Raw genomic sequence first — 18,505 nt, 5'->3', positions numbered from 1 at the left:
GTTTTAATGAGAATTACATATAGGCTGAGCATGCCTCACCAAAATGCAAAATGCTCCCAAGTCTGAAACTTAGTAAGCATATGTCACTCAAAGTTTCATGTTTCAGAGCATTTAAAATTTTCAGATTAAGTATGCTCAATAGTATAGCCTATGCAAGTATTTAAAATATGAAAATCTCAAACATGGGGCTGGAGAGATGGCTTGGTGGTTAAGAGCATTGCCTGGTCTTCCAAAGGTCCTGAGTTCAATTCCCAGCAACCACATGGTGGCTCACAACCATCTGTAATGGGGTCTGGTACCCTCTTCTGGCCTGCAGACATACACACAGACAGAATATTGTATACAAAATAAATAAATAAATATATAAAAAAAGAAAAACTCAAACATTTAGTATTTCAAATATTTGATGGTGGAAGATACAAAATAATCTCACATTAGTTCAGGATTACTTACAATAAAGGGTTATTTATTTAGGGAGACTCACAGATCACTGTCGTAGATCACAGTCGTCCTCTGCATGACCGGGGAACAGGAACTGAATCTAGCAGGTGGAAATGAGAACAGAAGCAAGCACACGCTTTACAGCTGCATTTATAGTATAAGACCACGCACAAGTGGTCTGGTATCTTAAAGGCTATTGGCCAAAGGAGCTCCCCCAGCAGCTAGTTTTCAAATATCTCTTAAAATAGCGAAAAAGAAGAGAGGAAAGTGAGGTGACCATGCCATTCATTAAGGTAGCATAACTTGACCCAAAACATGACCATGGTAACTCACCAAGAGTATTCAGTGATCTCTGTTACAAGTAAACTCTTGAGGCTGGAGAGATAGCTTTGTGGTTAAAGATATTAGCTGCTCTTCAGGGAGTCTTGTACAGTTTATTATTATATGTAGTTCTTCCCTTTGGAGCTCTTTGTAAGCCCCTTTTCCTTTGCTCCCCAGACATAATTGTTCTACTGAGGCCTGTGCATTCTTCTTTCTCATGATGTTATATTTGCATGCTCATAGCTTTAAAAAGCATAGTGTGCCTTGTGATTGTTTTTATTTTCACTGGTCTTTACAATTGTGATGATTTTTGTCCTTTATAGTACATATCTGAGTGGTATTGTCCGCAGTGCTGTATATTCCTCATCATTCCTGCTTTGTATTTCTCTGAATTATCTGTTCAGTTAGTCCACCGAAGTAGAAATAGTCTTTGGCTTCTTGTCTGTGACTTGTTTTGACAGACTATCATGTTTTCCTCTTACCATTTTGTATATTATGATTTTAAACCTTACATAATGACATCCTTTTATATATGTATTGTACTGACATTCTTTAGATTTATCACTTAAAATTCTTATTTGGAATTTTGTAAGATTTTTACTTTTTAAAAGATATACTTATTATTTTGTTTATGAGTGTTTGGCTGGTACCTGTGGAGCCCAGAAGAGGGAACTGGATCTCCTGGAACTGGAGTAAGCCAGCATATGGGTGCTAAGAACCAAACTCAGGTCCTCTGGAAGAGCAGCTAATGCTCTTAACCAGAAATCCATCTCTCTAGTCTCAAGAGTTTCCCTGTGACTGAGACCGCTGCGTAGTCTTAGTAAGATACCTTGGTCATGTTTTTGGTATCAGATTATGCTACCTCGCTGAATGACTTGGGCACCTCACTTTCCTCTCTTCTTTCTTGCTACTTGAGATATCTAGGAAACTGTTAAATGTGTTTTTCAGCTTCCAAGCAATACTTTGAAAAGTATCCAGGAGATCATGAACTTCTGTGGGAAGTAGAAGGGGTAGGTCATTGGCATCAGCGGATACCAGTCACCAGAGCATTACAGAGAGAAGCAGTTAAAGTTGCAGGTAAGACTAGTAGGATATGGGACAGTTTAAAAAGCAGCACCAGCTGCTGGTGCCTCACACCTCAGAGCACTGCTGAGGTCTTTCTGGTTGCAGACCCTCTTTTAAGTTTTTATTGTGCTTTTACTTTTGAGTCACTAATAAAAAACAGACCGAGAGGGGGCTGGAGAGTTAAGGAACTCTTGTTACTCTTGTAAACAATTGGATTTAATTCCCACATGGTGGCACATGTGTATAACTCTGGTTCCATAGCATTTGGCACCCTCTTCTGACCTCCAGGTACACCAGGTACACACATGGTATACATACATACTTACTAACAAAATATTCTTGTACATTAAATAAGTCTAAGAGAGTAAAATTAAGCTAAACTGAGTGGTGGTGGCACACTCAGGGGGCAGAGACAGGATGATCTCTGTTAGTCCAAGGCCAGCCTGGTCTAGAGAACAAGTTCTAGGCAGGCTCCAAAGTTACAAAGAAACCCTATCTCCAAAATAAGAAAGAAAAATAGAAAAAGAAAGAAAAGTAAAATTGAGAGACAAAAACAGACCTAGAACTATCTCAAACAGTGAACTGCCTCAGTAGGAATTATGAGTAAAAATGAGTGTATTATTGAAGAAGCATGGTCTAGGCTTTATGGATCAAAGATTGGGCATAAGATGTTGTAAAGGAGACACAGCATACCTAGATTCTTGATCCTTTTTGTTTATGCTGCTCTTGGGAGTTGATGAAGATCACCAGATATTATTAAAATGAAAATCAGATATGATTAGTTTATATTTAAACGTTTTCTGTATACAGAGATTTCTCAATATGAAGCTAAAAGACCTGTGTCTGGAGAGTATGGTCTTGCTGCTGTACCAGAATATGAGCCTGGAATGGAAGACAGTCAGTCTAGTGAGATGCAGGTATACTCTTTGACCGTCATAGGAAATAGTAATGTTTTTGTGTCCTTTGTTTTTGTTGTTTATCATTTTGGTGATCATGAACATTGGCCATGGGGCCTTATGTGTGCTAGGGAAGTGTTTTACCACTGAGTTACTTCCTAGCCCAGTCCCGCTTTTACTCTTTATTTTGAGGTAGGTCTCACCATGTTGCTTAGACTGGCTTAGAGTCTAGCCTGGCCTTGAATTTGAAAATGTGCTCAGCCTCATGGCCTCATGAACAGTTCAGATTGTAGGCTCACACTACAAGGCCCAGCTTAAGTTTCAAATGTTACAGTTTATTCAACAAATTTAAGTAATTACAACTGCATTCATTTTCTTGGTGACTTCTGTCAACTGATTATTAAAGATTTAATGCCTTTTTTTTGTTTACAAGTCTTATAAGCTAAGTAAAGCTAATTTAAATTATACGTACATAGAAGGAAAATATATATTACTATTTCACATATTATTAGCCACCGTTTTTTTAATGTATATTTAATTACAATTTATATATTTTCTCTTTTTTATTAATTTTTATTGAGCTCTATATTCTTCTCTGCTCCCCTCTACCATTTATATTTCATGTCTTAAAAATTGACGATACTGGGGCTGGAGCAGAGGTCCTGAGTTCAATTCCCAGCAATCACATGGTGGCTCACAGCCATCTGTAATGAGGTCTGGCGCCCTCTTCTGGCCTGCAGGCATACAGACAGAACATTGTATAAATAAATAAATATTAAAAAAATTGACGATACTTGAAAAGTTTTTATACTTGTCTAAGGATAGCATAAATAATAAGACTACTACAAAATCAGGTTTTACATATATTTCTATGTTTAGGACATCATAGTGTTTGCTTTTTTCTTTTCTTTAGTTGTTTGTTTTTGAAACAGAGTTTCACTATGTTCCCTGGATGTCCTGGAACTCACAAAAACTCACCAGCCTCTTCTTCCTGAGGTCTGGAACTAAAGGTGTCTGTCACCATGCCTGGCAAGCCTCTGTTTTTTTTGTTTGTTTGTTTGTTTGTTTGTTTGTTTTTTAATGTTACAGTCCATATTCCTCAGATAGACACATTCACAGACTATTTTCAATTACCATAAAGTCAAGAAAAACTAAAAACCTTGCTCTTCCCACAAATGTAATAAGGGCTATAGTTTATTTTAATATAAAGCCAAATAGTTTTAAATGTCATTTGAATGAGAACATATTGTAGTGGCAATATGTCATAAGATTAATAGCATAAGTTGTATTTTCTGTCATTTTTGAAGTTGATATTCTTCGTAATACTTTAGTTCAAGAAAAATTTTTAACCACTTATAGTAATTTTATTTTGGCTACATGGTTCATTTTTTTGGTGATGGTGGTATTTTGCTTGCTTTTACTTGTTTTGTACATAAAACATCACATGTGGTTCTCTTTACCTTTTATCATTTTTATTTTTTCTAGTTGAACTACAGACTTCTTGAAGGCAAGATTTTTATTATGCATTTGCCACAGTTAACTACTTTAAAGTCTATAATTAGACTTAAATTTCAATTGACACATAATATTTGCATATGTTTCTGCAGTACAATGTGACATTTTATTATGTGCATTATGTAATGATTTCATTGGGATAATTTGCATATCCATCACCTCAAAACATTTATTTCTTTTGTTGTCAACTTTCAAATTCACATAACCTTACTAGCGGTTCTGAAATATAGGATGACTTTTCTTCAACTCTAAATAAATCTTTTGATGTGTACGCCTCCCATGGTGTGGTTGCGTGAGTGTGTAGTAGGTGAATGAGTGGATGGCATCTGTAATGGAGTAAGTATTAGGGCAAGCAGTGGAGGTTCACAGATAAAGGTGTGCTCTTGAGTACATGAGAGAACTAGATGATCTACTGTTGGAAACATGAATAAACTGCAGCATAGTGATGGCCTTAGTCATAGCAAAGGATAAAGGTACAGAGTACGGATGATTTGAAGGGCAGGTAGGGCTCTGTGAAAAGGGTTGTTAGGTCATTTTAGAGGTATAGCATGTAAAAGAAAAGTAAAATAATTCAGGAATGATACACTTAATATAGAAGAAATTAATTATTGAAAACTTGTTTTGTATTCTATACAGTGATAAGGTATTGATTTGAAAGTTTTAAGCAAAGGATTGCACAGTCTGACTGCGAAGCATTAGTTTATTGGGTGGAAAGGGTTAGATAGAATATAGTTAAAGGGTGGGACTTGGCCAGGGAAGAAGCTGTTTGAAATTATTTAGATTTAAGATAATAAAGGTCTGTGCAGAGCAATGGTGATAGGAAAGGGTAGTTCTGAGAGAACCTTCATTTAAAATCCACAAGCTTTGTGATTGGTGGACGGATAGGAAGGACTTATTGCTATTTCTTCACAGAATTGCTAGAATGACTGTGATTGCTATTGCCGTTAATGTAGATAAGGAATAATGTTTGGAATACTTGCTTTGGAAATCAAAGTAGAGTGGAAAATTTATTTGTATGTTTTGATTCATCAACAATAGCTATTAAGTGAAGATAGTATGCAGAAAAAGCCAGGAGAGCAGGTACTGTGGACAGAATGCCAGGACAGTCCAAGGTAAACCTGTAACATTTCAGATCCTTGGATAAACTCTTAAGCTTACAATAAACCAAGGGATATAACATAACCTTTTAATTTTGAAGGTAGATTTCTTAACAAAAAATAGTGTTTGAATACAGTTAAATATTTTTCTTTGAAACTATGAACAAAATAGACCCGTAGTAAGAAAGGAAGTTAAAAACATTAGATATTAACCTTTATCTCTATTTTAGATCCATTCCCTAAAAGATGCCTTTGCTAGCACTTCTGAAGGTAAGAAAATCAGCTGTTCTTTTAGTAAGTGTTTTGGCTTTGGACTCTCATGCACCACTTCCCTGATTTTACTACTCTGTGAATACTGGGGTGCGGTTGAGCCCCCTCCTCCTTTTCCTGTAACATAGAGATCATAATGTCTGTATCATTCCCCAAAATCAGTTGGAGAGAACATGAATGTAGTAACCCTCAGGATAATGGAGAAATACGAGGAGTGAACGTTGGCAGTAATCTTGTGATGAAAACAAATGCTGACGTTTTCTTAGCTTGAGCTGAAGGAAGGAGGAAAACTGTACCGTGAGCAGTGGGTGGGTTAGCCTGGTGTAGTTCTTGCATTTCTGTGTGTTTTCATAGGTAGTCCTTTCCATGCATAGTCAGTGCAGTTTCCTGGTTTGCCCTCAGGTCCAGAAAAGACGCCTGTTTCTATTCGAACTCGAAGCAGTCATCTAAAGCGACCAAAGATCGGAAAGCGGTTTCAGGATTCTGAATTTAGTAGTTCTCAAGGTGAAGATGAGAACACTGCCCAGACTTCAGCTGTGGCTTCAGTAAACAAGTAAGGAAGAAATGGTGATTGGCTTACATTATTTCGTGGATGGTCGCTTTCCTACTGTTGGTGTCTGGTCCTGAAGGGTGAGCTACTCTACTGTGCTGCAGCAGGTGTCTTTGCCCAAGGGTTTGTATTTGGGTTCTGTTCCCAGGAATGTTATTTTCTGACTCACTCTAGAGTCTTCATGTGTGCAAACCCAGAGTACTCAGGTCATTATATTATCCCAGAAGATTCATCAACTTTGATAGGGTAGGTTTCAGTAATGCTGAAGCTTGAAGTCTATTTAAAGAAAATTCAATTACTTTATAATTAATTCACTTTACCCAGGCTACTGGATAGTAGTAAACATAAATAGCACGGTCAGTTTTTCCAGAGACCTGGCAGTCAACAGAATCAGTAGAATTTTATCTCCAAATGAGATGTGGTGACTCGTGTCTATAATCCACTACTGGGAGGCGGAGACGGGACGATTGCCAGGGGTTTGAGGCAAGCTTGTGCTGTATGGCAAGTCTCTGAAACAAATGAAAATAACAAAAAAAAAGGTGTCTTTGAATCTTTCAGTTTTGGGGGAATTTCACATGGTCTGAAACTTGCTATGTGGCATTTCTTTCTGCTTCTACCTCCTGAGGCCTGGAATTACAAGCTGGGTACCACAGTACCTTGTTTATATGGTACGGGGGATTGAGACCAGGACTTTTATAGCTAGGCTAGACTGAGCCATCTTTGCAGCTCTTTAACATCTGATAGAAATAAAGATTTTATATTTTATAATAAAATTAGACTTTTCTGACTAACCATTTAATTCAATCATTTAGTTAATCCACAGCTTTGTCACTTTAGATGTTAAATTACCTCAAATTTAAAAAAATCTGTTACTTTGAGTAGGAAATAATTTTAGATAGGGATAATTAAATATTTAATTTTAATAAAATTAAGTAAATATTTAAATGTAAAATGTGAAATGAATACTGTATGTAGATAACTATGTAGTAGTCTCATGAACAATTATTTAATGTAATGAAGTTTTCTTTGTGAATTTTTAAGATTTTTGTGTGTGTGTGTCTGTGAGCACATACAGAATCCAGAAGAGACCACTGGCTGTCCTCTGTCACTGTTCACCTATTCCTTTGCGGTCAGTGCTTAAAAATAAGTAAAACTTTGTAAGTAAAATTAGGAGAGAGAAGAATTTCAAGGCCCACTAGCTGTGTTCTACAGGCTCAGTCTAGCCTCAAACTCAAAAATCTGTCTGCCTCTGCTTCCTGAATGCTGGGATTGCGGGCATATGTCAGCACCACCTGACTCACAGGTGTGCTTTCATACATGGGTCCTGTATCACATCATTTCGAACCTTCTCCCCTTGCAGTTCTTGTGCCCACCCCCCAACTCTTATCCTAAATTCTTGGGTGTTTGTTTGATTTTGATTTTTCAAGACAGGATTTTTCAGTAGCAATGGAGCCAGTCCTCGACCTCTGTAGACCAGGCTGGCCTCGAACTCACAGAGATCTGTCTGCCTCTGCCTCCTGAGTGCTGGGATTAAAGGTGTGTGCCACCACCACCTGGCTTTATCTTAAATTCTTAACCTATGGGGATTATTGCCATTTAAACCGCCACATTCCATTCCCTGACCACCATAGGCTTATAGTGCAAAATATATTTGATCCAACTTCAAAAGTCATTATAATTTTTCTGTCTCAATACTTTAAAAGTCCAAAGTTCAAGGTCTCTTTTGAGACTCAAGACAATTGTAACCCTCTGTAAAATTAAAATCAAAAAGCAAATTACATACTTCAACATACAAAGCACAGAATATACATTAAGAGACATAAGGGGGCATAGTGAGGAAATACTGAACCCCAGTATAGAAAACTCCTAATTCTGTAGCTCTATATCTCATGTGTTCCTTTTCTCTTTAAATGGTATGTTTAGTATTTCTTTTTGCCCCACTTGCTTTTTCTCATTGTAGATCTGCAGAAGAGTGATTGTGGTTATTCATAACCACATTGTGGAGTGGTTATTAGTGATTTTAAGACCTATTGGGTTGTCTTGAAATCTCCTCTGCTGAAGAAATTGTTCCATTACTTTTCAGTTTAGTTTCAGGGAAGTTCTTAGGACAAGGACAGGAGGCAGCCAGTTTCTTTGCCAAAATAGTACAAGAATGAGTATCTAGCCAGCTGCTAATTCTTCCCCCTGGAAAAATATATAGCTCAATAAAAACATTAAAAAAAATCTTCCCCTGAAGCCTCTTGAGCTGGGTCTGCACAATCCATGTAGCCTAGTCACCACTGTCTTCCAACCTCTGCTCTCAGCAGCCAACTAGTCTTCTAGTCCAAAGTCCCAAAGTCTCCTAGATTCCCTTTTTCTTAAAGAAAAAAGTGTCACAGTGTTAGCCCATCCCCCAGTACCAACTTCTTAGTTTCTTTTCTGTTTCTGTGATTTTTTAAAAAAGACCACAACAAAGTCAACCTCAGAAGGAAGGTTCATTTGGAGGTTAAAGTTCTAGAGGGTTAGCATCCCATCATGGTCATGGTAGAGAGTGTGGCAGGAAGCAGGCAGGCATGACTCTGGAGCAGTGCCAAGAGCTCATCCACAGAACAGGACACAGGGCACACTGGGAGTCTCCAGTATTATACCTCCTCCAACACTGCCTGATGTCCTAGTCCTTCCCAAACAGTTCCAGCAACTAGGCACTAAGAATTCAAACATGGTGTCCTGTGGAAGCCGTTATCTTTTAAATCACCACAGTATATATTTTCTACTTCTATCCTTTCAATTACAAATTTCATGATAATTTTTCATTACAGCTGACTAGACATCCATGGTACATATTTACTACAATTTCATTCATCAGTTAAACGACATTTAAGTTGTTTCCACTCCGCATAGCTAAGAAATGTCTGTAGAGGGTGATGTCAGGTCCTATGGACATGTCAGTTAGTCATTACATTTGATTATGGACAGAAGCTGTGCTTTAAAAATAGTGGAAGTCAGCTGGGGTATATGCTCATTCCAGTAGAGTAGGATAGAGTAGATGAAACGTCTAGTCTAAATAGAGAAAGTGGTGATGTTTTTAATTGAACTAAACAACAGGCAAGAAAAGGAATATATTTTTTCAGAATGAAGATTAGTTTTGAACCTACAGAATCTAAAGCTGATGGAATAGCACTTAATGATCTAAAATGTAACTTTTTAAAGAGGGGATTCTATCTGGGCAGTCATGGCACACGCCTTTAATCTCAGCACTTGGGTGGCAGTGACAGGTGGATATTGGAGCTTGAGGCCAGCCTGGTCTACACACTGAGTTCCAGAACAGACTTCAAAGCTACAGAGAAACCCTTTCTTGCAACACAAAAAGGGAGGGAAAAAAAATTCTTTTTTTTCCTAAGGGATTCTAGGTTGCTGAGGCAGGAGGATTTTGAGTGAGCCCCAAGACAGGCTGAACGATCTTAGCAAGACCTTTTTCAAAATAAAGAGGGCCAGGATTGTACAGTGCTTTGGTTAATCAGTCGTACTAGAGGCCCTGACTCTAGTCACCTATACTGTCTCAAAAATAGGATCCTTAAATTTTATCTTTATCTGTTGGTTTGTTTTCCAGAATAGAATATTCTGCATGCACTTCAGAGAGCTCAGAAGAATTCTTGGAAGAAGAACCTGAGCAGAGAGGGGTTGAATTTGAAGAAGAAAGCAGTGATAAAGATGCACAGCCTGCACTGGACACTCAGCCACGCCTAGAGAAACAGGATGGTGACAAAGTATGAAGTCCTCAATAAATAAAACCAGTAGAGGAAAGCGTCCTTGACCATACACTGCTAGAGAAAAATGACCATAATGTAGAAATGGTGGTTGGTGTTAAGGAAAAGTACACATTGACTAGGATAATAGGAAGGCAAAGTGGAAGATCCCTCAGTGCATTTTGAATACAGACCGAGAAGTGGAGCTAAAGATAATTAAGTAAACAAGTGATAAAGCCTTGAAGACCGGTTAGAGTCCACTCAGTCCTCAGTTGCACCTGTAATTTTGTTAAAATTTGAAATTAGTTATTTGGATTTGGATTTTTATTTTTACTAGGGAAAATATAGGTAAAATGGGTAAAATAAATACAAAACAAAACTACCATGAAACAAAACCTGAAAATAGATAAATTCTCTGTAGCTAAGTAAAAAATTAATCCTGCTTGATCCTTGAGCTCTTTGTTTGTTATTTCTATTCTCCTTTTCCCCCCTTTACCCATTTTTCCATCCTTTTTGATAGCTTTAGTCCTTTCTACTTTAAACATTCCTTTTTCGTGGTTTCATATGCACCTGAGTTCCTTGAAAAGTCTTTTACCTATTTCTCTAGTTATGCAATATAAGAATCAAGGTACTACCAATTTTCTTTATTATTATTATGTTTTTTTTATGTATAGGTGTGATACCTCTATGTATGTCTGCACCACTTATGTGGCTAATGCCTAGTACCTTTGAAGGTCATAAGGGGAGCCAGGCATGGTGGCCCACACCTTTAACCCCAACACTGGGGAGGCAGAAACAGTGTATCTCTGTAAGTTTGAGTGCAGTCTGATCTAATAGTGAGTTCTAGTATAGTCAGGACTATACAGAAAGACTCTGTCTCAAAAAACAAGGGCATGAAATTCTCTGGAGCCGGAGTTACAAACAGTTTAGGTTGCCATGTGGGTGCTGCTGACTGGATCTGAATTCTCTGCTAAAGCAGCCAGTGATCTTAATCTAAAGAGCTCTCCAGCACCACTCTTACTAATTTTCTTTACACTATAATACACAGTGTGTACCATGCAACCTGTCTCTGGCAAGACATTTAGCCTATGTTATTACAGCATTCCAGTGACAGCTCCATTGGAATTCCAATGGCTTCTCTTACCTGTAGTGACTGATGGCTTTACCTTTCTTAAGGTTCTCTAGTTTCCTTGCTTTATAACATCTTAATCTTTGAGGGTTTTGTTATTGTTTTGTTCTTGTATATGTTTATGTGTCCATGTGTCTGCATATATATTTGACTCTGACTCATGCTTTTTTCTCCTTAATGTGTACATTCTGGGAAACTCAGTCTTTTGTCCTTTGGTCTTTGGTTCATGTTCTGTTGTCGAGTGGGGGTGCACGTGCCTGTGTGTACGCATGCAGAGGCCAGAGAATAGGCCTGAGAAGGATGTCTTCCTCTGTTGTAACCTGCATGTGTTTACATGCAGACACCAGAGAAGGATGTCTTCCTCTGTTGTAACCTGCATGTGTTTACATGCAGACACCAGAGAAGGATGTCTTCCTCTATTGCTGTCTGCTTTAGTGCTTTGAGATGGGGGGTCTCTCACCAAACTGAAGCCTCCCTTTTATCTAGCCTGGCTGTAAGGCTGGTTGACCATTTGTCTCTGGGGCCTACTGCTGTTAGTTACAGGAACGAGCAATTGTGTTCACTGTTTTATGTGGATGTGGGAATTTGAACTAGGTCCTCTTACCAAATGCTCCATACCCACCCCAAGTCTTGATCTACAATATAACTTGCCTACTGTATATCTCTGTCACCTTAAATCCAATAATACTTTTTTCTTATGTTTATTTTTAATTATGTGTGGAGGTGTATGTCTGTGTTTGAGCATCTGCATATGAGTGCCCAAAGAAGCCACAAGAGGTTGCTGAATCTTCTGGAGCTGTAGTTACAGACATTTGTGAGCCACATAACATGGGGGCTAGGAACTGAACCATAGTCTTCTGCAAGAGCAGTTCCCACTCTTAGCCTCGGCGCCATTCTTCTGTGTTGAGTCTTCTTACTGTTTTGTTCATTCTGTTCTCAAATGTAAAACTTAAAGGACTGACGTTTTCATTGCTTCTTACTTAGTGACCACAGTTCTGCCTTCTATTGTTTTTATTTTCTTCTCTTTAACATTTTTCCCTCTATGGTTGGTCCTTTTATGAGTTTATTGTAATTGCCTTCTGTTTGTAACCAACGGTGCATACCACTTTGTATAATAGTAAAATATATATTAATGATAGAAAATATTCTTTCTTTCTCTTTGTTGAGATAGAATCCCCCTTTTAATTCAGTCTATACTTAGAATTGACATTATATTTACTTAGACTGTCCTTAAACTTGGAATCCTCTCGCCTTAGTCTTCTGATACTAAGGTTATAGTCATACCACCAGGCTCATTTGAAAAACTTATATTTTAGAAAAATTTTATTTTGGAAAAGGTAAGTAATTTTCATGTCTCGTTTGGAAAACTTTCTTTTGAGTCAGGGTCTCTCTACAGAGTCCTGGCTGTCTTGGGACTCACTCTGTAGACCAATCTGTCCTTGAACTCACAGATATTTGCCTGCATTGAGTACTGTGATTAAAGGTGTGTGCCACCACATCCAGCTGGAAAACTTTCTTTTATATGCTTGAATATAAAATCTGGTATTGGATCTAGTTTTGATCAGTCGTGTGCATTAATGTTCTAATTTTTAAAATGGTAAAGAACACCTTCTGGTTATTAGACTATCATTAGGAATTAGAAATGATAATTCAACAGTAGCTGGACAATGGTAGTGCAGGCCTTTAAATCTCAGTACTCGGGAGGCGGAGGGAGGTGGATCTCTGGGAGTTTGAGGCCAGCCTGGTCTACAGAGCGAGTTCCAGAACAGCCAGGGCTACACAGAGAAACCCTGTCTTGAAAAACAAAAGAAAGCAAAAAAAGAAAAGGAATAGATAGAAAGGAGCAGGATTTTTCTGTTGAATCTCAGACCCACAATGTGTAATCCCCTCGCATTCTCCTACTGCCCTATCACCAAAAGAACAGTAGAAGTATGTGGTCCTTGGGAATCCTCTCCCGCTGTGCCCCGTCCCCTGGGTTTCTCTGTGTAACAGTCCTAGCCTGCCTGGAACTAGTTTTGGAGATCAGGCTGGCTCCGAATTCACAGAGATCAACCTACCTGTCTCCAGAGTGGTAGGATTAAAGGTGTGTGTGTGTGCCACCATGCCCAGCCCTTGGGGACTCTTTACTCTGCTGGCACTGCCTACTAAATTTCTCCTCCAGTAAATCTGTTCTTTGACTCATGCTTTATATTGTCTTAAATCTCTTGTGAGTCCTGGTGGATGATAAGTAGGGACTGAGAATGGGTCTTCCTTGAACAGCCAGTTAGTTTGTAATCAGAACCTGCCTTCCCTTCTTGGTGTAGGACTCCACATTAGAGCCTGTGAATGGGGAGGTCGTGGATGATGCCCTTAAGACCTCACTGGTGACTGATGAGGACTCCACCAGTGAAGGGCTGGAAGAAGAGGTAAAAGTTCCGTCTTTGAATTCCAGAGAGGAGACTGTGAATACTGTTCCAGTGGTAGCAGACTCTCCAAAAACTTCTGAGGCTGCACCAGACAAGGTAAGGCAGAATCACCTCACTTTCTTATAGGTAACCTTTGCCAGTATTGGTGCCATTAGGTAGAGGTGGAGGAGTCAGATCTTTTCCTACATCCTAGCATATAGTCCTTTAGGAGAATTTTTATTTCAGACATAAATTTTTATATGTCTTTCTCAAGGTTCAGTTCCACCCCCACCCCACATTATAACTGCTTTATGGTAACAAAATGAGCACTCTCTTACAGGCTTAGGGAAATGATTAGAAAAATTACAAAGAAAAAAAAAACATGATTTATCAAACACTTGAATACTACTGTCTACATTGGCTATGACTACTACAGTAATTTCGATTGTTTTAAATCCAATAGACAAGCTAAAGAAAAGCTTGATGAATATTTAAAAATTAGTTTGGCTTTGAATATTATGACTTACAGCTAAGTATACTAATGGTTTCTAAGTGTCTCACTGAGGTTGGTGAATAAAGCTCCCATGGTCCTTACCACTGTTGTCCAGTGAAACCAGTTAGACTGAGTAAGGGATAGGATAGTGTTGTCCCAAGAGATTCTTCATTCTGGCTATAGTAACAGCAGAACTTAGAGATAACTGATGGTTTGGTAGAATCATAAGTGTTTTGGATACTCTTGAGGCAAAATGGTCTCTTACTGTATTAAATTTGCCATGAGACAATTTTGAAGAAATTTTGAGATGAACTTAGAATATGGACTCCTTTGTAACAAAAATAATCAGTACTGAGTTCTTTACATAATTCAGAGACTTCTGAGAATGATTCATTTAGAACTGTATTATAAAACTGTTAATGAGCTTTATTTTTGTATGGCTTTTTTCCCCCAGACCTCACCTGTTTCTGACTCAGAAATGTTGACAGATCAAGGCCCATCTGATGATAAAGGACATACTGAGGAAAAGTTAGTTTCAAAAAAGAAAACACATTTGGGGAGCTCAGACAGTGTTGCCACTCTGTCAAATGAAGAGAAGTCTGACAGTGGTTTTCCAAATTCTGCAGTAACAGACTTTCCTGAAGAGCCGGTCTCTGAGAATTTATCACCCAACACTACTTCCTCACTGGAGGATCAGGGTGAGGATGGGGTCCCAGAGGCCCAGGAAACATCTGCTGCTCAGATAGAGGTAGAACTTGAAGATGTGCCATTCCCACAGAATGCAGGGCAGAAGAACCAGTCAGAGGAGCAATCTGAAGCGTCTTCTGAGCAACTGGACCAGTTTACACAATCAGCTGAGAAAGCTGTGGATAGCAGCTCAGAGGAGATAGAGGTGGAAGTTCCTGTAGTAGACAGGAGGAATTTGAGAAGAAAGGCCAAAGGACATAAAGGACCTGCCAAGAAAAAAGCCAAACTGTCCTGAGTGGAGAAATGCATATGATAAATTCTCTTCTTTGTAATGTAGTTGTTGTTTTTAAACATGGTAATTAATAAACAGCATGGGGCACAGGACAGATTCCAAAGTTTCAATCTGAACTTATTTATAAACGCAGGTTCCTCTACCCTTCAGGGCTCACCATTCTTTTTTATTATTTTCTCTAACTTTTATTTTTATGAACCATTTGTCAATTTTGGAAATCCAGGTCATTCATACATTTTTCTTTAGCACGTGGAACATCTAACCATTAATATTTAAAAAAAATTAAAAATCTTAGTAGACTTTCTAACACAAAGATCTTAGAAATCTTTTATACTAAGGGCTTTAATGGTAAAAACTTGGCAAGGGTTCTCAATGTTTTATCTTAGTATCAAAAACAATCTCCATATTTTTAAGTGTAGGCATAACTAAACAAAAATGTTGTCACTAAATTAAAATAATCTCAAGTGAGATGACAAAACATAGTTTATGGTAGTGAACATGATTGTTTTTCTTATTAGTTGTAGATAGTTCAACATCTGTGAAGTACACAGTCTAGCCTTCGTATCATCTGATGTTAACAGTACCTTTAGAGACTTAACTGTGGCATATGGGTAATTTAAAATTCCACCTGACGTATTAGTTAGGTATAATTTCTAAAATTTTCTGTATATTTGCAGATGCTAAAAAGCTTTGGTTCACTTTAATCTGGTAAACAGTTCAAGCAATTGAATTTAGAATGTAGTTTAATTTGGACTGTGGGTGGGTCAGATCAGATACTTTATTCCTGCTTAATTAGAGTTCTGCAGAAGTATAGCCCTTCCTAAATTTACTTAATCCCTCTAGTCTCTGTAAGTCACTGTGATTCTTCTTTTAAGACTTCCATCTCACTTGCAATTTATACCTATTTAAACCTATTTTGGGGATAGGTTTAGAACCACCTCTTTAGACCTATCCTATGAGGTGTCCAAATGCCTAAATTCTATTTCTGCTGTCCCTTTGGGTCTTGTATACTTTAGATGTTCTGACTACTGACTGTAGGCTACCCTGTATGTGTACTTTATTGCCATGGCAAAAGCATTTGATTTTTTTATAGGGGGGAAAACCTGTTCATTTCTTTATGACAGTTGGTTTTAAAATGAACAAAACGATTATTCTTAGACGCCATAGAGAATCTGTCAATAGTATTTTGGAAGTACCATGTACTCTCATTTATATTTAAGTTGGAGGCTATTTTGAGACCATTTAGATTCATTATTGTGAAAGTTTGAGCCTTGAGAAAAAACCTGGACTTTGTGTCCTTATGTTAGGTGCTGTGAGTTTCGATTTGCAGTTCAGTCTTCAGTCGGTTAGGTGATCTGGTGATGTCAGGTCTTACATTTAGGGATGAGATGTTTTAGAAAGTCCAATTAGTCAGTCTTTAAGCAGACTAAATAGTAACTCTACTATGATGTTAGAACACTTGTATTACCTGTTGTTTTTATTTTTGGCTAGAAGCTAGTTAATGATTGTTAAGTGAAAATTATGGCATTTTTCTCAATGCTAAGTTAAAGAATAGGTGTGACGAACTCTGGATCTGCCAGATGCTGATGCTGTTTTACACTTTTAGAGAAGCTTTTGTTAAGATCTCAACTAGGGATAGTATCTGAAGAGTCTGTTAAGATTCAGAAAATTAAATTCTAATTTATAGTACTCACTAAAAAATTCTAGGTTTTTTTTTTTTTTTGTCTATTGTTGTTCCCTTTACATAAATGAGTGTTTTTAAAAGATTGCACTCACTGGCAGCTTGATGTGTGAATAGTCTCTTGAGTTAAAAATACATCACACTGGGGACTAGTATATGAACTTATACTTACTAAACTTGTTTAATATAAATGGAATTTAAAGCAATTTCAAAACATTTAGCACACAAGGAAATATGTCGTCTGTGACAGAAGTTAGTTTAGAGATCACAGGAAAAAATTCTGTCACACAGGAAAGATCTTTCATGTTCAGTAGCATACTGATTATATAAAATTTATAACAAAATTTGTGCTTAGTAGGGAACCTAAATAAGCTTAATTCGATACTTGTAGTTTTTGCAAGGCATTAGGATGACTGCTGTGGCTTCAAGCAGCTAGCTAGTTTTGTATGTTTGGTTACACCCTGTCTTATCTTGGGAACTGGTTCTTTTTGTTTAGAAGTCATATTCGTGGAGAAGGGTGCTCCCTTCTGGTGTATATACATATATATTTCCTTATATAATATAAAGCAGATGAATATTAGCAAAATTTTAGTTTTACTTTCAAACCTAAACTACTGTTAGACCACACAAAAAATTATTTAAGAATTTTATTGTAAAGCTCCAAGTTTTAAAGATGGAGAGATTCTATTATGATTTTTTAACGAAATCAAATAGCATGACTTAGAATGTCAGTCATCTATGTATGTTCACATTATTCTACTTTAATGTGTCTACGTTCATATTTCCATTGGTTTACAGAGCAAGGAATTCTAGTCATTAATGGTTTACTTTTAACAGATGATCACAGTGTTACCTGAGATGGTTTGTGACTTTAGCATAGTATAGTGTTCTTTTAAACCCTGTCTACCAGCTAAACATCTGCTCCGAGGCTCCTTCCTCTGCATTACTTTCTAAGGTGTGGTCACACCAGCAGCCTACACAGATTTCAATGTAAATAAGGAATTTATACTAACACTACTCATATGTAACCATATTTAGAGAGCAACTTCTGCCTCTTATGTCCACTCTCAATCTGGTGTTTTTGGTGTGGTCTGTTACGTATGTTATGCTTGCTTTCATACTTCCTACTACAAGATAGTTTGCTGTTTTTATTTCTTAAAAAAAGCAAACCTACTTCAGCAATACCACACTGATTACCTGAAGTCAGACTTCCTTTCACCATCTGTGACTTAAGTGAATAAATCCTATATTACCCATTTTTATTGGTGGAAAATGTTAAAATCTAATTGTAAAGAAAGGTCCTGAGGTGAATCTGTCTGTACTGAACAGTCATTTGCTACCATCTTTGTATGTTCTAAAACTTAAGAGAAAAAAACGTTGTATTCAGAGCTGCAAGTCTTACTGGAGAATTTATGTTTTGTTTCCTTGCTAGTCTTCCCCCCACCTTAATGTTTAAAATAGTAATTAAACCTATATTTTGTGATTGTTTTCTGGTCTGTGTTTTCATTTTTTCCCCCCAAGTTTCATTCATGAAGATGTGCTTAGTTATTGTAATAGACATTGGATGATTCTGTTACAGNTTTTTTTTTTTTTTTTTTTTTTTTTGGTTTTTCCAGACAGGGTTTCTCTGTGGCTTTGGAGCCTGTCCTGGCACATTGGTTGTATTATGAAGGCAGACTTTAAAAAAAAAGCCATGACCCTATGATTCACAGATCACAAAAGAGGTTGGATTAAATTACAACTACAAATCATGACTTTTAATCTAATTAACTACTGCATTTCAGGGCACTAGTACATGGTCTAGAACTATCTAAACCAATTTGTACCATCACTGTAGAAGTACACTGGAGTTCACTGAAGTACTACATAAATTATTGGTTACAAGTGGAAAAGCCACAAGTTGTGTTCAGTTTAATTTACCTTATCACATACTTTTAATGTAGTATATCTTAAACATTT

The 18,505-nt window shown here is 37.4% G+C and overlaps 1 protein-coding gene across 1 annotated transcript in view; it reads left to right on the top strand.

Annotated features, from left to right (window-relative positions):
- Fam169a (family with sequence similarity 169 member A) overlaps positions 1–18,033 on the top strand; it is a 57,985-nt gene extending 39,952 nt beyond the window's left edge. Inside the window, exons 7-13 of the mRNA XM_050153801.1 lie at positions 1,711–1,839; positions 2,638–2,744; positions 5,566–5,605; positions 6,008–6,158; positions 9,745–9,901; positions 13,313–13,510; positions 14,341–18,033. Coding sequence (XP_050009758.1) covers positions 1,711–1,839; positions 2,638–2,744; positions 5,566–5,605; positions 6,008–6,158; positions 9,745–9,901; positions 13,313–13,510; positions 14,341–14,868 — 1,310 coding nt within the window. The 3' untranslated portion in view covers positions 14,869–18,033. The remainder of the gene's footprint in view (positions 1–1,710; positions 1,840–2,637; positions 2,745–5,565; positions 5,606–6,007; positions 6,159–9,744; positions 9,902–13,312; positions 13,511–14,340) is intronic.
- Positions 18,034–18,505: the final 472 nt, after the last annotated feature.

Source organism: Alexandromys fortis, unplaced genomic scaffold (genome assembly GCF_014885135.2).
Source record: "Alexandromys fortis isolate MF-2015 unplaced genomic scaffold, M_Fortis_MF-2015_v1.1 scaffold_79, whole genome shotgun sequence".
Taxonomy (NCBI): Eukaryota; Metazoa; Chordata; class Mammalia; order Rodentia; family Cricetidae; genus Alexandromys; species Alexandromys fortis.
The sequence above is the reverse complement of the archived record's forward strand: the minus strand, read 5'-3'. Positions and strand labels throughout refer to the sequence as shown.